The 22,626-nt window shown below is 38.9% G+C and overlaps 2 protein-coding genes across 4 annotated transcripts; one reads left to right on the top strand and one right to left on the bottom strand.

The window, feature by feature from the left end:
- The first annotated feature begins 132 nt into the window (after nt 1-132).
- Nucleotides 133-7,780, top strand: si:dkey-222n6.2 (intermediate filament protein ON3). Its single transcript, XM_026927889.3, has 9 exons — nt 133-1,538; nt 3,452-3,660; nt 4,721-4,781; nt 4,895-4,990; nt 5,073-5,237; nt 5,474-5,599; nt 6,316-6,536; nt 6,702-6,748; nt 7,422-7,780. Exons 1-9 carry the CDS (start codon nt 1,110-1,112, stop codon nt 7,514-7,516), a joined length of 1,449 nt encoding a protein of 482 aa, XP_026783690.3. The 5' UTR covers nt 133-1,109; the 3' UTR covers nt 7,517-7,780.
- Nucleotides 7,781-12,365: 4,585 nt separating this feature from the next.
- si:ch73-233m11.2 (NACHT, LRR and PYD domains-containing protein 3) lies at nt 12,366-21,694 on the bottom strand. 3 transcript variants are annotated; one of them, XM_026928275.3, is made up of 9 exons: nt 21,516-21,690; nt 18,756-20,328; nt 17,919-18,080; nt 17,663-17,830; nt 17,327-17,500; nt 15,431-15,604; nt 13,846-14,019; nt 12,991-13,155; nt 12,366-12,890 (listed from the first exon to the last, which is right to left on the bottom strand). In XM_026928275.3, exons 1-9 carry the CDS (start codon nt 21,541-21,543, stop codon nt 12,821-12,823), a joined length of 2,688 nt encoding a protein of 895 aa, XP_026784076.3. In that variant the 5' UTR covers nt 21,544-21,690; the 3' UTR covers nt 12,366-12,820. The 3 variants fall into 3 exon arrangements, with proteins under 3 accessions (XP_026784076.3, XP_053092319.1, XP_053092320.1); XM_053236344.1 differs by having other exon boundaries at nt 17,327-17,830; XM_053236345.1 differs by lacking the exons at nt 12,366-12,890; nt 12,991-13,155; nt 13,846-14,019; nt 15,431-15,604 and adding an exon at nt 16,741-16,955 and having other exon boundaries at nt 17,327-17,830; nt 21,516-21,694.
- Nucleotides 21,695-22,626: the final 932 nt, after the last annotated feature.

Below are 22,626 nucleotides of genomic sequence, written 5' to 3'. Positions count from 1 at the left end.
TCTTCTCTGGCTGGACTGCTGTTATGCCTTATTTCAGTGCACTAGACTTTGCTGTAATACAGTGGCAGAAGCTGTGCTGCTGTATGACTGGCTGTTAAATGCCCTTTCATATAGACAACAGGTCTTAAATTTTGTATCTACTGCAAAACTGAAACTCAAAAGTGTTTAACTGTCTATTGTGAAGGACAGCTCAGCTTACAGAGAGTCTTATCAAAATGTTCAGTAAATGTTCAATAAGTGCTAAGAAGGTTGGGTTATACTGTTACAAAAATAATGGTATAAAACCAATTATGCAGAACCCCAAAATATATAATTTCTGATATCTGTATTTGCAAATTCTTACATTAGAAATAGCAAATTTCCCATCTTTGGATACACAAGAAATCCTTTCATCATCAGTATATCAGTATCAGGATGCTAGTCTTGGTGCTACTTGGTATTGGATTGAAAAGAAAACTGAAAAGTATTGGTTTCACCCATCCCTAGAGGAAGCCACCCGTCCTTAGTTCCTACAACTACAAAAAAGTCACAGCCACATAATATAAATGAACGTTGATAGATTTTATGTATGTACAGATCAATCAGATACCTAGAACTAAAAGTTTTCCAAATTGTAACATTCATAAAACATTGTACTAACCTAAAATCATTAGCTAACACAGTCCGAAGGAGAAAAGTGTTTTTGTTGTTTCTGTTGTTCTCACAATTGTTTTTTATATTGTGTGTTTAACACTTGCCCTGAGATGACAATACAAAAATGTAACATGACATGTTAATCTTTTTAGCGGCATGTAACGGAATGGAGGAGTATAGTCTTAATTTTTTGAAAAAAGATCGTTTTTGTGGTTGTTGATGATGTTCAAAATGTGTCAGCTGGATTTAACTTGACGTGACAAGTGTGAGAAATCATTGTGGGCTCTCTGATTCATCACAACACTAACACTAAGTGATGATTTCACCATTCAATGCTACTCAGACAGCATGAAGATAAAAGATCATGGGACAGTGTTTGCATGTGTTAGCGTGGATACCTGTGTGTGTGTGTCTTGACTCAGATGAATGCACAGAATTTTTTGATGTATGGCTGAACTGGTTTCCCCATCTGAAGAATGCGCATGCCTTTTTACTTCACACCTGCAAATCCACACACACCCACAAAACACACCCCCAGCTGCAGACTTATAAGTCCACCGTCCACAATTAAACAAGTTCTACACCAACCTCCTCACCATCTCCATCTCTCAGCAGCCATGAGCAGCCGGAAGCATATAAGCACCACGAGTAAGGTGCAGAACTTCAGCAGCCACTCTCTTGGCTCGCACGCTGGTTCTGAAAGGACCATACCCCGTCTGGGAAACTCGTACTTTGGGTTTGGGAACCAGCCTGCTCTGGGGTCATCCTTCAACGCTGTGGTGGCGGACAGTAGCCTCCTGGAGCCACTGAAGCTCGACCTGGACCCGAACATTCGTGCAATCAAAGTGCAGGAGAAGGAGCAGATCAAGACCCTCAATGACCGCTTTGCCTCCTTCATCGATAAGGTGAGACGCTGTCTGGTCAGCTTGTGTATTTTTTTAATAACTGTAAAAACCTAGGCACTTATCACATCCTGTTCTGCACCATGTTGCCTTCTGAAAGTACAAGGAAGACCCCAGATGGTGAAATGAACTTCCTTTAGCTGTCTTCAATTGAAAAACAAAAAAAAAAAAAACAAAACTAATGTTTCTTTGGAGACTACTTGCTCTGGATAAGGTCGTCTGCTAAATGCTCTAAATGCTGTAAATTTCTTCACCTCTGAATTAGTTTCACTTCGTCTCATGTCTGACCTTAGTCTTTTGTCACACCATGTTATGTAAATACGTTACTGTTATTCTACTGAATCACATGATCATTGCCAAGGAAGCTTATCAGCTTTATCTCCATTCTGTGAGTTCTTCAACACCCTACCTGCATTACCTGTTATTCCACTGGGAAATACCAATATTCCATGTCATGTTATAAACCTGAAGCCTCATTATTAAAGCAGGGATGGACAGATCATAAATATATTAGCTAACCCACTGGGCAAACCAGAGCTTGGTTATGTGCGTTAATATACTACATAGGGCTGTAGGACTCAAGATGTTTTGTGTATTAACTTGGACTTATCTCTGACTTATTAAGTGGCTCTCTTGACTATAGTCGTATCTCCAGACTATGAAAAATAAGTGACATGTGAGACTTGTAAAGACTCAATGTAAAGACAAAGTGAGATGTAAAGCCTTTATGTAGCCTTAGTCTTTATTGTCTCTGGTAATGAAGCATTGTGTTAGCACCCTTTAAAAAAATAAAGTCTTTTTAGTATTAACATCTCAGCTGTGAGCTGTAACATTCTCTCATCACGTGTAAAGACGTTACTTGAAACTGGTTAGTGTCTTCATTTTTGTTCAAGTGTTTAAGGTGTCTTTGTGTTGTGCTAGCAGCATTAGAGATATATAGCATTTTTTTAATGTTGCACTATATTGTATTATGCCACTGTTTCGATTTTCCTGATTTTGGAACGATTGGCAGGCTAATAAATAAGCCTAGAAATAGCAGTTCCTATGAACAGCCAGACCACATCCTAGGTCTTTGCACAACTTAAATGAGAAGTTCTCTTTTGCAAAGATCACTACGAAGTAGAGTTTTTCTTTCTCCTGTGGTTGGATGAGTGAAGTAAACAAAAAAACAAACACTGGTTACCGAACCTGTTTGTCCAACTGTGAAGAGAATGGAATAGCCTGGATATGTATATGTATATCTGCTTACCCCGGACACCCGGGATTGCATTTGATCTGACCCTGTAAAGGGAAACTTTAGCCAAAATAAAAAAAAATTGTAATTGCATTCTTAACTCTTACACCACATATACTGAAGTCTCAAGATTTCCTGCTTTGAAAAGTGGAAAATCTCCCTCACACATCTTGAGAGTGAAATCAAATCCAGAAAAAATTCTTCTTGCTAGAATTTTTTTTTCCTAGTTGCATCTATAGCTAATGCTATTTTACACTGGAGAGCATTTATTAATTTAGCAACAGAAATGACTCAGCAGAGGAGAATTTTACTACTGCATGCTCTGTCACTAATGATTCATAGAGATTCCCAGTGACTGAATGACATAATGCATAATAAGTGCTGGAGAGTGATGCATACTCATGATATTGAATGAGAAGGCTTAAACTGTTACTATAATGAAACCATTGGGGTTTAACCTTATAGTATGGGGCTTCATCGTAGACATAAAGCTATTATGCATACACTCAGGAATGCATTCGTTTACTGAAACACAGATCTGCAGCACTATTTGAGCTTTCCATTTTTTTTTAAAGAGTGTCAGAGCTGTAATTATGCTGCATCTCTTCCGAATGGCAAACAGAAAAGCTGGGTTTGCCGTTATCCAGCTATTTCTTTTATACTTCTATCTAATGTATCTCAGGTGCGTCATCTGGAGCAGCAGAATAAGATGTTGGAGACGAAGCTGCAGCTGTTACAGAGCAGCCCTCAGACTAAGTCCAACATGGAGTCCATGTTCAAGATGTACATCAGCACGTTAGAGTCTCAGCTCAACACCTTCAAGAATAACAAGGAGCACCTGAAAGCTGAGCTCCAGAATGTTCACTCACTGATGGAGGACAACAAATACAAGTGAGACACTTTTCTGAGCATTAAAAAACATGAGCTTTTGCATTAAACCCCTTACACAGCATGGCATAGTGCAGGGCTGAGGGTTTACTCTCTTATGATTAAGTTCATTCTCAAATTATAGCACAACACTTACAGGGAAACTATACAGAAAATGCTTGATAGTTATACAAAAAAGGTCATTAGACAACAGGTGAAGACACAAAAGTGCTTCCAGATTTATTCTAAAGATAAAGAGTTTATGAATATGCAAATTGAAAAATGAAATGGCCCCACCCCTTTCCCTCTTTTTGCAACACTAGCGTCAGTTTGCGCATTCGGTTTCACAGATGACCAAAAGTTCACTGTTTGATGACCTGAGTGATATTGCTGAAAAAATATCTGACAATCATTTTGCGAGATGATCGAAGAACAACTTTAAAAAACAAAAACAACAACAAGAAAAACTTTACCCTAATTATAAGAGACATGGATAAACAATTAAGAGGATTTCAGAGCTGGTTTAATATGATTATGGTACACAACATGATTCCGAACAAACAAGCTGGTATTATTTAGGAGCATAAAGTGAAGTTCAAATACTTTCAGTGAATGCAAATGACATGCCAGACATTTTTACTCTTTAACACCCACTTCTACAGAAGCCTAGTATAACCTGTTTTATCTCTTTATTTACAGTTCAGGGGAATAATCTGTGGTGTTAAAGAGAAATTAGGATTAGAGGTGTGCATCAGGACTGGAAAAAATGTGGGTGTGAGCGGATGATCAGAAAAAAAGGGCAAAGTTCATTAACCTTGGATGCAGCACTTTGCCCATGTGGCACTAAGCACCACATTTATAGCTTTTATTCATTTGTTTGTTGTTTAATTATTATTATTTTTTTTTGGAAAAAAAAAACAACAGTATAAGTTCAATATATAATACAATTTCATAAGCATGTACAAACAAAAATAATAACTGTTGGTCAAAATTCCTTTGGGAGTGGGATTTAAAAAGATCTCTAGTGTGGATTGTAGAATCAAAAATAATATACCTAAACACACACCACTCTCCTTCCCTGCAGGTATGAAGAAGAGATTAACAAGAGATACACAGCAGAAAATGATTTTGTGTGTCTGAAGAAGGTATGAGATGCATTCAAATCTACACACCATTTCATCATGACACAAATGACAAAAAAAAACCCTTAAAAACTTATTTATTGATTAATAATTTTCTGCATTTTCTGTTCTGACAGGATGTTGATGCTGGGTACCTTGGCAGACTTAAACTAGAGGAGGAACTGTCTAAAGTTCTACAAGACTTGGACTTCTTTAAGGCCTTGTATGCGGAGGTACATGCCCACTCTCCTATTACTTTCAGTAGCACATAATTTGTGCTAAGTTCTCTAATTCTCTGTCTCTCTTTCTGAACAGGAAGTGCAAGAGCTGAAGGAGCAGCTGAAGGACACCTCAGTGGTGGTTGAGATGGATAACAGCAGGCAGCTGAACATGGAACAGGTGGTGAAGGATGTGAAGAGTCAGTATGAGGAGGTCTCGGCACGCAGCCGGCAGGAAGCTGAGGCCTGGTACAAGAAAAAGGTGACAACCCCCGCTACTATAATTACACTCTTAGAAAAAAAGTAGTAACTACAACTTTCTTTGTCACTGGAGTGATCCTCTCAATGGTACATCTTTACCTAAGTATGAAAAGACTAAGTGCCAAAGTTAACAAGCCCATACTCAGGCCTACATTGTGTATACATACTGTATGTGTGTGTGTGTGTGTGTGTCATGTGCATGTGCATTAGTTTTGTAATCTGCTTTTCTCTTGTCAGTTTGAGCTGGCTTCGTCACAGGTTGAGCAGCATAGCTCACAGCTGAAGAGCGCTAAGAGTGAAATTGCCGAGCTAAAGAGACTGATCACAAGGCTGCAGGCAGACCTAATGGCTGTTAAAGCAGAGGTAACAACCACCATGCCTCACACACACCTCACACACATCACACATTAATTCTAGTAAACGCCATGGCATCAAATTATCAGGAAACACCAGCCACTGCAGAACTACCAGTTTGGCAATACATACATAGATGTCTTTAACGAATAAAGTCCAAGCTTCTGTTGGTAATTAATGATAAATCATATTATTCAGTGGCTAATGTGAGTTAATCAGTAACAACGGTGAAACTAATAAATAAGTTATGTAGGTATATACAAGCTATAGATATGTAGTTATTCTCTTCTTAGAGTGAATTTTTTTGGTCACTCATTGAAAACCATCCCTACAGTGAAGCATGGTGGTGGTAGCATCACTCATTTACAGAGTTAAAATTTTAAATGACTTCATAAAAGACTTTATTAAAAAGAAAATTGGCGAGTAGTAGTGAGTGAATGAATCAGTGATCATATCTACACCAATGTTAGCATGAACAATTTCTCCTTTTTCCTCTTCTGGGGGTAACCAGATTTTAAAATGCTGTTTACTTCTGGTTGAGAAACATATTCCAGTTCAGGAAAGTTTATAGTTCCTAAAAGTAAAAGTAAGAGAGAGAGAGAGGGAGAGAGAGAGGAGAGAGGAGAGTACAAACGTCAAAATTTAACTGCCATACACATGAGATACAGTGTGTACATTCAATGCTGGGTGTGTGTGTGTGTGTGTGTGTGTGTCTACATTTGCAGCGTAAGAGCGTAGATGAGCAGATTGTGGAGACGGAGCGTTGTGGTGAGGAGGCGGTGTTTGACGCTAAGCAACAACTTAAAGAACTGGAGGAGGCACTGCAGAAGGCCAAGCAGGACATGGCCAGGCAGGTTCGTGAGTACCAGGAGCTGATGAACATTAAACTGGGACTGGACATTGAGATCAGCACCTACAAGAAACTTCTGGAAGGAGAAGAGAACCGGTGAGAGAAATATTATTAAAGTAGACTGAAAGCTGAGAGGTCATTGAAATGAGGCTGCACCAATTTCACTCATAGCCTTGACATACTGTATGTCTTTAACTGATCAATTATACTGGGATGTTTACAGTTAATGTAATAAATTACTCTCTGTGTGTCGTCCATCAGAATTGGTCTAGAATCCGTCATACGTGTCCAGCCCGTGCCAAAAACCAGTAAGTATTATGCATTTATTGATTTATATTAGGGACTCCATAAATACCATATATGGATCCAAGTATATGTTCCAGCCAATCAGAAGCATGCCTAATTGAACTTGTTTAAGACTTGATAATATTTATTTCTCCATCAGTTATTGTGGAGCTCGGTATAAACCATTATAAGGCTGAATGTTTTCTCAAATTTGTGTGGCAACCTGGAAAAATATATACATATATATATATATATATATATATATATATATATATATATATATATATATATATATAACTACAGTGAAATTAGCCATTTACTGTAACCATCTCCACTGTGAAGCATGGTGGTGCTAGCATCACTCACTTACAAAATGTATTAAAAAAATAGAAATGACCTGGAAAAAAGACATTACAAAATGAAATTTAGCCAACATAACAAAAGTGAGGGAATGAATCAGTGATTATTTACCCAGCAATGTTAGAATTAAAAATGAGCTCAGTGGAGGGAAAAGATATTGATGAGGCTAATTCCATGTGACTTTTACTCCAGGAGATGAGACAGAAACTCAATATTGATTATAACCAGATTTTTCTTTGTCTTTTTTTATGACTGTTTGCCAGAATTCATCCAACAGGTTTTCCCAGACCACATTTAATACCAACTGTAATATGAACTCATGTGTGTCTTTTCCAGGTCACACCAAGTCTTTGAAAACCATCACTTGCACCAACGTTCTCGTTAAGATGATCGAGACTCAGGACAACAGCTTCATCTCTGCTAAAGACTAGTTCAGATTTATCTTAAAAATTCACTTTTCCTTACCTGACCCTTTGTCTCTTTCATATGTGATTTGTTTTGATATCTTTTTTTCAAGATTTTCTCTTATTACTGAAAAAATCTTAAGTCTTTAGCGGTAGAGTGAATGGGCAAATGGATGTGTGTGAGTGAACATGTTCATGAGAGAGAGTTAGCACACATGAGAGTGATCTAGTGGTTGACACAATGAGTGTGTAAATGATCTTTATACAATAAAAACATCTTTACACAACATCTATTTTTGTGTCAAACATCTTTATTCAACATCACGCAACCATGCTTACTACCTTAATTCCAATTCTCCACATTCTCTACATTCCAGACATAGCATGGCTTTATCTCTGATAATCTGCTCTCAGGCACATGGAACGTGGTGGAGACGTGGAAAAATAAAGGGTAGATGAATATTTCTGGCAGTTTCATGGGTTACCTAGGGCTTGACACTAAATTTGATACCAGGTTTTAGTATCTCTGCCAGTCAAAAACTTTCAAACCAACAATATTTGAGCTTTTTTTGGTTTGTTTAAATGACCTCATTTTCAATACTCTCGAATTTGAAAATCTATCCAAGACATGTTACTTACCAACAAATAAATGTTAGAAATGACTTCATTTTATTGGAATAATCGAAATCTATTTCTAGTTGAAAGGCAAAAATCCTTTGGCTCTAATCAGGTACTTGTAACACACTGCATATTTTGTTTTACAGCTAACACTTGCACTGTCTTTTAATTATAGCCTTAAATACTTTACCCTCCAAGTACACCTATACCTTTAGCTAGTGAACTAGCCCTCCCCCTGCAGGCTTTGCCCCAAGTGGTTGTAGTGCTTGAAAAGTCATTTTCACCTCTGTTTTCCCACAAGAACAGAGTTTTATCAATATTCAAATGAGAACATATCGCTCTAGAGATTTAAGCATCACTGTTGTGAAAGGTGAGTTGACATGTTTACAGATATATTAAAAGTTATAATTCTATTTTTGACCAAGAATTCCCTGATTAGGAGTTGTTTTTCTTTCATTCTTGAAAGTGTTCAGCTCACATCTACTTTTACTGTACTGGTTTTCCTCCAGATCTGTCCATTCTGTTGCCGCTCTGTTTAGATTAGCACTCTAGCACTTCATTAGAATAAAACACAACACCTACTGAGTTCTGGCCCATGTCCAACACAGCCAAGACATCACTGACATTTTGAAATGTATTTCCTTTGTATAACTTTATGTAATGTGCAACCATTTAGCCTTTTGTAGATCAACCAAGACTATATTTAAATGCTAATCATTTACAGGTAATTGTTGCTCCAATTATGGTGACATGTTGCAAAGATCCACGTAGGAGACAAAGATGTTTATATGTTCTGCAAATTATAATTGCTCTATGTAAGAAATGGGACATTAAAAAATCAACATCCAAATCTTATAATGTGATTACTGTCAGTCATAATGACTGTAATTGCAGACTACAGAATTCCTACAACTGTCATTCCTTGTTCAAAGCCCGGGGGTTTATTCAGAGGAAATTTACAAAAACTGGCCTGATGGGATTCCAAGACAAGCAACTGCAGTGCAAATCCAAACATGTTTGTGGTCTGACTCAAATACTCAGTATTAATTGTGTTCTGTGACCTTGAATAAAATATTCAAAACTTAATGTAAAGCAAACTGACACGACATTGAAAAAAAGTTGATTCAGATGTATACATCATTTCCACATGAATAAAATATATAACATCAATATGTTATAATATACACTATAGGGCCAAAAGTATGTGGGCATCTGACCATCACACCCATATGTGGGTCTTCCCCAAACTTTTGCCTCAAAGTTGGGGACACACAAATATCTGCAATGTCTTTGTATGCTGTACAATTTCCCTTCACTGGAACTAAGAGGCCAAGCATGACAATGCCCCTGTGTACAAAGTGAGCTGAGAAGACATGGTGTGTGAATGTTGGAGTGGAAGAACTCGAGTGTCCTGCACAGAGCCCTGACCTCAACCCCACTGAACACCTTTGGGATGAACTGGAACACCGACTGCACCCCAGACCTCCTCACCTAACATCAGCGCCTGACCTCACTAATGCTCCTGTAGCTGAATGGAATCACAAATTCCCACAGCTATCTTCTAAAATCTAATATGCGTGTGAATTTTGGAAGGGATTTTTTTTTCTGATCTAAAAAACCTGCAAAAAAAAACCTCTTAAAAATAAAACACCTGCCTCCTCATTCTCCTCACGCCAACTAGGGTGTCACAGTTACATTATTCCTTGAAGAAAGTAGCTCTTAACATGCTTTCATATTTATCCAATTCATCCTGAGCTTGGGTTACTGTCTGTGTGGCATTTCACATGGGTTTCCTCTTAGTTCTCTGGTTTCCTCCCACATCTAGTAGGTGGACTGGCCAAGATAAATTGCCTCCAAGTGTGTGAATGTGTGTGTGCATGGTGACCTGTGATGGACTGGTGTCCTGCCTCACTCTTCCTGTTCCCAGGATAGGAGTCATTTTTCCTGAACCTTCCACCAACAAAACAGATTCGAGTCAATTGCCATTATTTATAGACCTACTTTTGTTTGAGTTATTGAGGTTTAGATTGAAATTCATTTCAATTGAAATGAGCTAATAATAATAATAATAATAATAATAATGTTATTAATTAAATATTAATAATGGGTGGTGATATTAGAACATAATTTCTTAAAAAAAACAATGGATTAAGCCATGGTCTTTACAAAAGTGTATTATGTTGCTGAGAAAACCCATTTGGAAAAGTCTTGAATGTTTGTATTTCGATGTGCTTATTGTAAGTAATTTTATAGACAATAGTCATCATCATCATCATCATCATCATCTATAATTTGCATTTGTTTGTCAAATGTAAATAATGCAAATTGTGTTTCAAACCTGTAATGCTCTACTGGAATCACACTACGTTTCCTCTGAATAGTAAACACGGAAAATAGAAAAGCTGTAACCACAAGCCCACTAACAGCTCTGTAGGAAAAACAGCCCCAGCCATCTCCGTGCTTTATAGTACACCATCATCCAAGTTATCCATCCAAGTTCAGTTTGGATTAATCTTCAAATATGACAGTTCTCCAGAAGCTGCTCTTTCTGTGCACGATCTTTTGCAAATTTCACCCTTGCTTTCTTATTCTTGAGGCTGATGAATTGTTACTCTCCCTCTAGAGCCATGCTCACTGATTCTGTTTTGAATAGTTTGTACTCTGTTTGTATCTGGTAATTCTCAGTGATGTCTGAAGCAATCCTTGTTTTCTTGAGTTTACTCACAATTATCCAGGCCAGGCTGCTGGTGGTCTTTCTGGGTCTGCCTGTACGTTGTCTGTTTTCATTCAGTCTTTTTTTTTTTTTTTTTTTTTTTTTTTACAAGTTTTGCTGATCTGGCGAATAGAGTGGCCTTGTTTGTGCAAACAGATGATGCTAGAACTTTTCTCAAAACTTATTTCCCTCTTCTTAGACATTTTTCCTTATGTTTAATTAGCTTATCCCAACATCATTTTAAGAAGCAGCAGCCCTTATTTGTCACATATACATTACAGCACAGTGAAAGTCAGCCATGAAGCAGCACCCCTGGAGCAGAGAGGGTTAAGGGCCTTGCACCCAACAGTGGCAGCTTGGCAGTGCTGGGGCTTGAACCCCTGACCTTCCAATCAGTAACCCAGAGCCTTAACCACTGAGCCACAACCACCACTATTTAAAAACAATAAATGCCACTTGGTTACTCTATAACACGTATCTACAGCTATATGTGTATCTGTAACACATCTAAGTGCCATTATTTATAGACCTACTTGCTCTTTAGCTGAGGTTTGGATTGAAATCCATTCAATTCAATGAGTCTAATATCTGTAAAATAATAATAATAATTCACAGACTCCACATTAAGAAACATCGCTTTAAGAAAAGCTATTAGACAGACCCCGGGTACCCCTGTAAGAAACGGCCGCATTTATTTATCAGGTATAACAGTTATTAAAATTTTTTTCTTTACTGTAAAGTTTTTTGCAAAAACACTAGCGTACTCGTACCTCTCCAATATTTCGTGACGTTTCCTTGGAGAGAATAACAGCACTGAGTCTCTTCCTGTCTATAAGCTTGTAGAGCTTAGACTGGTTTGCATGGAAAGCCAGACAATCTCCTTCATATTCTCAGGTTTGTGCATGTGGACTGTCTTCACTTCAGGTTCAAATCCAGAGACTAAGATGGCCATTTGTCCAAACTGGCTTAATATGTGTAATCCATGAACACACACAGTACATAGAGCTTTGCATTATAATGCACTGGTTTTTGCTGTAAAGTGTATTTAAAAGTAGCAGTTACAGTTGTAGAGTCCATATTTCTGAACTGATTTTGAGTTTTATCTCTGGAAAACACACTGTGATGACTTGCATCTGTATCTACTGCATGCTGTTGACTAGTTATTTACACATCAGTATAAAAATATGAAATATTTTTGTTTGTCACTTTTCAATAATAATCAATTATAATTAATAATAATTGATTTTTTTTTGCTTTGATTGTTGCATGGATTAATTTCAGTCGTTGCCTTTTAAATTGATACATCGATCCAAATTGTCTGATAGTTACAGCCCTAATAGCTTTGCTCATGCAGTCCCTTCCTGCGAAATTTTCAACTGTACCAGACTTTAAAAACTTTTTTAAATGCTGATTGTTCCTAATGAAATTGTAACTGTGTCTTTTTTGTGTTAAAAGCTGTCTCATTTTACCCATTGTGATGGATTACACAGATTTTATATTTGTCATCTAATATTTATACCTCAAAGAAATAGTCAAGAGCAAGAATAGAGTTCATACTTATTTTGTAAAACACAGAAAGACAAAGTAATGCTAATACAAATAAGAACTTTAGGGAACTTTCGCATGAGTGTAGACAGCATAGGGTCTCTAATAAAAAAAAAAAAAAAAAACACACATTATAGCCCGCTAATAAACAAATTCACTTCGGTTCTTAGCAAGCAACTATTATATGATCAAATGTAATGGTGTATAACGCAATGTAATACACTGAGAATACTGTGCTTAGTTTTTAAATACACTTATGTTTCGTATCATACAGACAGCCCTTACCCATTTTTATGCCAAAATCAGTAAACCTGCCTCTGGTTTAGTGGACACATTAAACCACACAGAGTGCATTAGTACTGAATTCCCAGTAAATGAGGCATTAATAACACACGTATATTCAACCACTTTTCAGTCTATAAGCTTCTTCTTGCTGCGTGAAAGCACATGTTGTGTTAATATTGTATTGTTTCGTAGGCGTCCATCAGCTCAAATACATCCTCGCTGAAGTCATTATACTGCACACTGAGAAAAGAAACAAACAAAGTAAGACAGCGCCAAGCTGCAACTCTGTACCTCAGTTTGTGTGTTTGTTTGTGCTGTACTTGATTAGACTTGTACTTACTTCAGTTCCAAGCCTGGACGGTCTTGAACGAGCTTGACCAATCGGGGAACAGAAATGTCAGTGAGGTTGTTGTTCTTCAGAATCAGGCTCGTTAAGGAGCCACAAGCCATGACGGCTTCACACAGCTCGTTGACACTGGCATCCGTCAGAGCCACCATCTCAAGACTGCCAAGAAAAACACAACGGATGAACTAGTGCCAACGAAAGAATAGCATGTGTAAAGTTACATTTAAAACTCAGGCTTGCGTGAAAGGCTGTATTCGAAAAGAAAGGGTCTAATGCTGTTCCACTTAAATGGGAAGTGGGAACTCGGAATTACGTCTTTTTCAACCTCTGTGTGTTTGAGCTACAAAATGGGAAGAAAACTTTGAAGCTTCCATGATTGTCTTCTGTTAGAAAAATCATGAGTGAAGTATATTTACCTCCTCAAAACAGTGACCTGTATAATCAGTGTTATAGATTTAACAAGTGAATATATCTGTATGTTGAATGATCTAAAGCAAACAATAGCATATACAGTGTAACTCATAATTCCGAGTTGAGGGGCAGTTTATTTGGTTTTTCCCAATTGAATTTACAAGCGCAGCCTAATTAATCAAACGCAGCATAATTGATCAAAGCATGCGTACAACAAGTTCTAGTTCTCCATAAAAGAACCACATGTACACACTAGAAAACTGCCGTTTACCACACACAGCTGCACGCAAGCAATGTTGCGAAATCCTGCACATTCTAAATCACTGTGCTTGGGCAGGGCTACACACATTTAAATAATGAAATGAACATGCTCAGTGGATGCGATGGATGATTGTCCATTGTTGCGCAAGTGTGTCTGTGTGCATAAGTTAGATTTACTCGAGATGTTGCAGCTGGCAGTGAGGGTGTTTCAGGGCCTTCCAGATGTGTTTGACTGCAGCGTCCCCTACTCTGTTTATTCCGATGAGAAGTTTCTTCAGCCTGGACGCTCCACACATCAACACACTGCCCAGTGCGCTGAACACCGGCTCCGTCAGCTCACACGCATTCATACTGACACACACACACACAACCATACATAGATAAAGGATTAACCAAATACAGCAAAAAATATATAATAAATGTCCTGCTGGATAGTGATCTCTCACACACATATGCAAACACACATGGACAAACACACACACACACACACACACACACACAACCATACATAGATAAAGGATTAACCAAATACAGCAATAAATATATAATAAATATCCTGCTGGATAGTGATCTCTCACACACATATGCAAACACATATGGACAAACACACACACACACACACACACACACAACCATACATAGATAAAGGATTAACCAAATACAGCAATAAATATATAATAAATGTCCTGCTGGATAGTGATCTCTCACACACATATGCAAACACACATGGACAAACACACACATATATATGCACACATATACAGACAGATGTGCGCAAACACACACATGCACGTGCACAAAGACACACACTTGCATACATACAGACAGATGTGCACACACATATACACAGATGAACATGCATCCACATCCACACAAACATGCATACACAGGTGCACCAACATACGCACACATAAATGCACGCACACACAAACACATGTGCACTATGCATGAGATGATATGACACATAGGCATGACACTAAAGCCACAATACGATACGTATCCCGGGCTTCACGTGGCTTCATGAGACGATAGTCACATGACACACAAATAAAATATAACATTTTAATACATTTATTTTGTAACGACAACAAATCATACCACTGCAATATCAATACATTGAATGGTAAGAAAAGTAGATCAGGATTTATAATAATAGGGGATTATTATAAATATGATATTAACATGTTATTTGAATCTTTTTCAGTGTCATAAATGCATAAGTGTGTGACACTTACCAATTTAATGGTACAGATGAGAAAAACAATCGTGATTTTAATTGTATACGTCCTCATCCCTCTGAAATTAGTTTCTGGTTACAGCACAACACACAACATGTTTCTGAATCGTTTTTAGATCTGAGTGTGACTTACATCAAGCGCAGCACACGGGCGTTGATTTTAACCCACGTTTCAGACCGCGGTCAAGCCAGCCACGATAGAAAACGGAGCCCACGTATATATGACGGTTTGTCTGAACTACCCTTAAGATGGCTACGCTATGGATCTGCTGCGAATTCGGGATAGTGTGAAAATGCTGAGCAATAGTGTACTACGGGCCATTTCACTATTATTCTTTCCAAGTTCAGGCTGAAATATAAATATAAACTGAAATATGGCAATACACTTCAGAGAAGCAAATACGTCTCGCCATTATTCTGTATCACGATGTTCAAGACAACGAAACTCTCATGCCTAATGTGCACACACATATACATGCATCCACCCATATATGTACCTGAAGATACACACACATGCACACACACCCTAACTTCTCCAGTGAACAATTGGGGGATTTCAGGGCATCACAGATGAGGAGCGCGTTTGATTCGTCGAGCGGGTTCACGGATAGGTCCAGCTTGGTCAGAGAGCAGTGTTCTGACTGAAGTGCGGCTGCTAGGGACGGGCAGCAGGAACCGGTCAGCTCACAAGAATATAAACTGCAGAAGAAACACACACACACACACACACTCTAGCATGCTCATTTCTAGTGAAGTTCACATGCAATCCTGTACGGAGTTTTTTTCCTGACTGAGTGCAGAGTGACATCTTGTGTTCAGCAGAGATTATAGCAGCTTAGTTATGCAGAGGAATCACAGGGATTTTTGCTAACCAGTATCTTTATAATTTATTAGATTTATTATTTTCACCACTGCCTTGTTAAACAGGCTCCGTAAACCATGTGATCTTTGTCAGCAAGGTTAAAAAGTACATTTCTGGTTTCAGGTTGTTCTGCAACTCTTTTCTGGGTTGACTCTATGACTGCTGGCTTCTCTCTTACCTTCCATATCCTTAGTCTGAGAGTGTGCTGTGATAGTATTCTTAGTCTGAGAGTGTGCTGTGATAGTATTCTTAGTCTGAGAGTGTGTTGTGATGGCATACGTAGTCTGAGAGTGTGCTGTGATAGTATTCTTAGTCTGAGAGTGTGTCGTGATGGCATACGTAGTCTGAGAGTGTGCTGTGATAGTATTCTTAGTCTGAGAGTGTGTTGTGATGGCATACTTAGTCTGAGAGTGTGTTGTGATAGTATTCTTAGTCTGAGAGTGTGTTGTGATGGCATACTTAGTCTGAGAGTGTGTTGTGATAGCATACGTAGTCTGAGAGTGTGCTGTGATAGTATTCTTAGTCTGAGAGTGTGTTGTGATAGCATACGTAGTCTGAGAGTGTGCTGTGATAGTATTCTTAGTCTGAGAGTGTGTTGTGTGTAGTCTGAGAGTGTGTTGTGATAGCATACGTAGTCTGAGAGTGTGTAGTGTGTAGTCTGAGAGTGTGTTGTGATAGCATACGTAGTCTGAGAGTGTGTAGTGTGTAGTCTGAGAGTGTGTTGTGATAGCATACGTAGTCTGAGAGTGTGTAGTGTGTAGTCTGAGAGTGTGTTGTGATAGCATACGTAGTCTGAGAGTGTGTAGTGTGTAGTCTGAGAGTGTGTTGTGATGGCATACTTAGTCTGAGAGTGTGTTGTGATAGCATACGTAGTCTGAGAGTGTGTAGTGTGTAGTCTGAGAGTGTGTTGTGATAGCATACGTAGTCTGAGAGTGTGTAGTGTGTAGTCTGAGAGTGTGTTGTGATAGCGTACTTGTTCATGGACGATTATTGAACTGTGCACCAGCATATTATTGAACCAAATGTACTCAATGGGACGTTTACGGTCTTTGCTATGGCTGAGGCTGTAGCTTTTTCCATGCGATCGCTGTTTAATAACGTCATCCCTGAGAACTCCAGGAAGCTCCTCTGACTTTACCATGATTGCTACTTGCTGCATGAAATCTGTCCAGCTCATGGCAATGTCTTCTATAACAACACAAAGTGCGATTAGCACAAGAACTTTCTTTGCAGCATTTATATCTAGAACTTGATTTATTTTTATCTAACCTTTTCATTTATATATTTTTTGTCTGAATACTGTTCCCTCATCAATTTATTTTTTTTAAACATTTCTTTTTTATGCTTATTAATGCATACTTTTTTCGTATCTATAAATAAAGTCAAAAAATATTATGTGTGTAAATTTGAATTGGATATGTGCACTGGAAGTATATTTAAAAAAGTGTCTGAATACTTATTCTCCCTCACTATAAAAATGTGCATCTTGTATTTGTATGCATATGATTTATGGATATACCATTGTGTATGTGTATAGCATGTGTGTGTGTGTGTGTTACCTCAGATTCTTGAGTTTGCAGCGGCCACTTTGTAGCGCTTGTGAGAGATGTTCCAGAGTGTCATCATCCAGGCTGTTCCTACTCAGGACCAGTTTCCTCAGCTCAGAGAGAGAAGATGTCAGGGCAGACGACAGTGCAGCCAAGCATGATCCAGTCAAAGGACAGAGATCCAAACTGTAGAATGCAAGCACACACACACACACACACACACACAGGGACAGACAACCTGACTTAATGTACATGTGGAAAAAAAAAAACCAAACAGAAAATTGTAAATAAAAATGACAGCTTATTTGTGATTGTGTGCATGTAAAAAAAAAAAAAGAGAGAGAGAACCAAAGATCCTGCAGCGTGCACGTGGACGTCCCGAGTGCACCGATGAGTCGATTGAGTCCTTCATCGTTTATCTCGTTAGCTCCCAGGTTCAACACACACAGCTTAGAAGTGGACAACATCTCAGCGAGCGCTTCACTACACGCCGGTGTCAGGCGGCAGTCCCACAGGCTAAACACACACCAACCAATACACACACAGTGACATACAGGATGACAAAAAGGATTTCTTTTCCCATGTGCCCTTGTGGGGATCATACTTGAGTGTATGCAGGCTGGAGTGTGGGATGGAGGAACACAGGATCTTTATTGCTTCGTCTCCCAGTTTGCAGTGGGTCAGGTTGACATCGGTGGCTCGTCCGTCTTTCAGCGCCCGAGCAAAATGTCTGATCACACCCACACTCACTGTACTTTGAGTCAAGCTGAAAGGTCAAACGTTTAATAAATTTTAGAGGGAGAGTTGGGAAAAAAAATAATGTCATTTGGCATAATGTCATTTGGTACATCGCCCATTTTATTAGGGAGAAAAAGACAGCTCTTTTGGTGTATGTTTGTGGCAGTGTGTTATCACGTAGGGATGATAAAATTGCTATATCGCACAAGCCTACTAAGCAACAACTGATAATTATCTTCAAATGCGTGAATTTTTCCAAAAACAGCCCTTGGCCTAATAACAGCCTGAAACACAGGGCACTCGGTTCCTGACCTTCAGCAAGAAATCAGTGACTTTCCAGATGTTTAACTGTCCTGGGTTTGAATCTGAAATCTCCCTGGTTTTAACAAACCATCACTGGAATATACAATGCATTTATTTTAGAACATTACACTTCTAAAAAGAATTCATCTAATAATAATTATCATCAGTATAACAAAAGCACACATTGTATATTGACATACTGAGTAGCTTTAGCATCTGGTATTGAAATTAATAAAACGATCTGAACTTAAGAGGTTGAAACAGTGCAAATAGCAGTGAATAAAACTAACTGAAAGCTCAGTCTGACCCATTTCCCTATCTTTCATACTGAATCTAAAGTCAAGAGCAAGAGCAAGACAAGTCCAAGTCAATAAAAAAAAAATCTCTTCCCCTTACTTACTCGATGGTTTTGGCCAAGCGGAAGACAGTCATGAGCTTCTCTGCCTGCTCCTCTGTCAGGGAGCTCCTGTACAGGTTCAGGTACTGCAGTTCTCCTAAACATCGCACCACAAACGCCAGCGCTGCACAGTCTGCTTCCTGCATGCCATCATAGCTGCGCATCCTCCACTCGCACGAGCGCACGCTCTCCCTGACCAGTGTGGGGCTGAGTGTGTGGTAGAGGATACGCAAAACATGCCAGTGATTTATCTTGTCTATGCCTGGTAGCACTTCTGCAACCGTACTCATGAGCCAGCGGTGGAACTCGGAGAGACGGCCGCTGCCGAAGCGGCCTGTGGAGGCTTCCAGAAGCTTCCTCTGCATAGGGTCTGAAAGCCCAGCAAGAAAAAAATGGTAGTTGTGGATTTCCAGGGGACTTTCTAGGATCTTGCCATCATCATGGTCAAGGTAAAAGGAGGCCGCCCTTAAGAAGTCTTTGAATGTCGGAGACGGGAAGGAGAACGTAGCATCAGGGGAAGTGGCATCATCAGCGTTGAGGCGCAGGATAGCAGACAGGATCTGGGAGCCCAGGAAGGGTTGAAGGTCACATTTGATGATGTCAGAGTGTGTGCAGGTGACAGATGTGCACTGTTCTGCGAGTTTCCCCAAACCGTAAATCAGCTCCTTTGCTGTCTCCACGCTCACCTTATGCTCCTGCAGTAGAGAGTGTGTGATCATGCAGTGGAGCTCGCTCAGTGTCTCCGGGACACAATTTTGATGCTCCAGTCGCTCTTTGCACACACAGCACAGTGTCCAGCAAAATCCAGGACAAGCACAAATCTCCTCCACGCCCACAGCTTGCTCGCAGTGATGGAGAATCTGCTCTCCTTTTTCCTTGTTGTCAAAGAAGCGTTGGAAGAATGCTTTCCTTTGGGAGCTGGAGAAACCCATCAGGTGAGCAAAACGCACAGATTCCAGCTTGACAGCTTCTCTGGAGGTGAGCAGTAACGACACACCGGGCAGCAAAGACCCCTCTAGTAAACTGCGCACCAACATGGTACCCCCTGCTGGCTGACGTGGGTCACACACCAGCTTACCGGATTCAGGAGAATTAGATAGAAGGTTCTGGACGTCGTCTAACACTAAAAGTATTGTGTGAGGCGTCTTCAAGATTATCTCAAGATGCTCATCAGAGATATGCATGTGTGTGCTGAGAAGCGTGCTATGCAGACTCTGTTCAGATCCACGCAGCACACTCGAACACAATCGCAGGATAAACGTGTAGCACTGAAGATGGCTTCCAGAGGCCCAGTCCCAAATGAGCTGTTCCACCGCTGTGGTCTTGCCCATCCCGGGTCCTCCACACAGGAGCAACTTCCCACCCTCAGTGCCTGCTCCAAACTCCTGTGAAATCACACTTTCCAACTTTTTGACATTGTTCGTCAGACAGCCTCTATTGTCTATGCTGACTGAAAGGGGAATGTAGCATTTGTTTAAAATCACATCTTTGATTGACTGGCCACCTAAAAGGGAGCTGACCTGGGTGGACTTCGTCACACCATTCCTCATGACCTCCTTGTGCAACTTCTGCACATCTGCAAGAAAACACAAGAGGAAGTTGCTTTTGAGAAAGTGATTTCAACATCCACGTGGTTTTGAAATACCAAGTGAGTAACAATAGTAGTGCTCTAGTGCTAAATTTGGGGTTTCACAGCAAAGGGTGTGAATACTTCTGCAATCACAACTTTTATTTTGTTTTTATTTGTACATAATTTTGCAACTTATATTAAGTTCAGGTTCAAACCCGAGACCCTGGAGCTGTGATGTGGCAATACGTACAGTACTGTGCAAAAGTCTTAGGCACATGCAAAGAAATACTGTATAGCAAAGATGCCTTCAAACATAATGAAATTAAATGTTTCTACATTAATAAAATACTATAAAGAGCAGTAAACAGTAATAAATGAAACAAAGTCAATATTTGGTGTGACGATCCTTCGCTTTAAAAATAAAGCAGTATCTGAGGTGCAGTGTGTGCAGTTTTATAAGGAAATGAGCTGGAAGTGTTACTGAGCATCTTGCAGAAGCAGCCACAGTTCTTCTGGAGACTTTGACTGTCGACTCGCTTCTTATTTCTGCAGTGAAACCCAGCAGCCTTCATTATGTTTTTATCTGAAAAGTGTCTCTTATGGAATCTGCTGCTTTCTTTACTGACATACAAACATTTTCTGTAATATTTAATTTTGTGCTGGAAAACTAATGTTTGGAATCTAAAATGTTTTTGTACTGAATCAATAATGTAGAAGTCATAAAATAAAAATCTATAACAAAGTTTGTACTAAAAAAGATAGAGTGCCTAAGACTTTTGCACAGTTCTGTATATGGTATATATATAAAAATAAATAAATAAAAAAGAGGTCATGTATGTTCACTCCATTTGTGCATTCAATATACAGTATATATATATATATATATATATATATATATATATATATATATATATATATATATATATATATATAAAATTTAAAAAATTCTATATATACAGTATATATACAGTGTGTGTTTGTGTGTATGAAAAAAAAATATATATATGTATGTGTGTGTGTACATATATATATATTTAAATAAAAAAAAAATATATATATATATATTTTTTTTTTATTTTTTTATTTTAGAGAGACAGGAGATGCAAACAGAAAGAAAGTGGGAGGAAATGAGAGAGAGAAGCTGAGAGGAAGAGTGAAGGGAGAAAGTGAAAAGAATGGGGGAAAGGTCTTACCAGGGAGATAATCCAAACTCGCCTCCATAATCTCATAGATTTCTGCTTCCTGATTTTGTTTCTTATGTCAGATGTTCCTCTGGATGAAACAAACTGAAGTCCAAACTCTTCTGCAGTGAATACACACCTCACTGCTTCTGGAGACAACAGGAAGTAAACTTCTTGGGCTGTGCCCTGATACTGTACTTTCTCCCTAACTCAGGTCCCGCCCAGAGGCGTGAACACGCCCATCCGCTCCGTTTACGCGCTGCACGTGGCGCTCGCGCATGATGGGCGTGTCGCATGTTGATGTCGCACATTCAATGCATGGTCCAGCTTCTCTCTTCTATTTCTCATGAAATAAACGTGCCAAATTTATATAAACAACGCCTATATTCTCAATCTGGAGTGGACAGAGAACCGACTAGAATGGAATATATTTTAAAAGGCTGTCCTGTTAAAGCTAATTTTTCAGAAACGCAGTCACTGGCGCTGTATATTAACTCTGTCACTAAGGGAGCGTCTGAAAAGTGCAAGACATGGACAAATATGTAAGATTCCACCTATGAGTGTCTATTTTGCAAGATACAGTATATGTTGTATATTGTAGTATTAGAATACGGATGAAGTATGGATACAGTACAGTGGGATATATGATTTACTACAAGTGCAATATTACATAAAAGTCATACAGTATGAGTACAGTAATAAAATAATATTAAAAAAAATAATAAATGAAGTACCTAGTGGGATGTATGCCTCACTACAAGTCTTACAGTATCAATATATTAATAATTCATATTTTTTCATATATACATATACATTTCTGGATTTTTACTTGATTTAAAAATATGATTTATTATTATAGTTTTGCTCTTGTTTTCTGGAAGTGTATGAGAAGCACAATATCCCATGCTGGGGTTTGACTAGAGGAAAGGAACCCACTGTGGGAGAAATGACCAATCACAGCTTCCAGGCTTTGGGCTTCACTCCTGGACTCCAACATGACCTTGATCCTGTGCTCCATTCATCCCCATATGCAAAAAAAAAAACACCTTATGATCCTGGATGATCTGAGATTCCTGCTTCCTCACTGGGCCAGATTGGGCGCATTAATATAAACCTGTGATCT

The sequence above is a fragment of the Pangasianodon hypophthalmus genome, chromosome 8, assembly GCF_027358585.1.
Source record: "Pangasianodon hypophthalmus isolate fPanHyp1 chromosome 8, fPanHyp1.pri, whole genome shotgun sequence".
Lineage (NCBI taxonomy): Eukaryota > Metazoa > Chordata > Actinopteri > Siluriformes > Pangasiidae > Pangasianodon > Pangasianodon hypophthalmus.
This window is presented reverse-complemented; position numbering and strand designations above follow the sequence as displayed.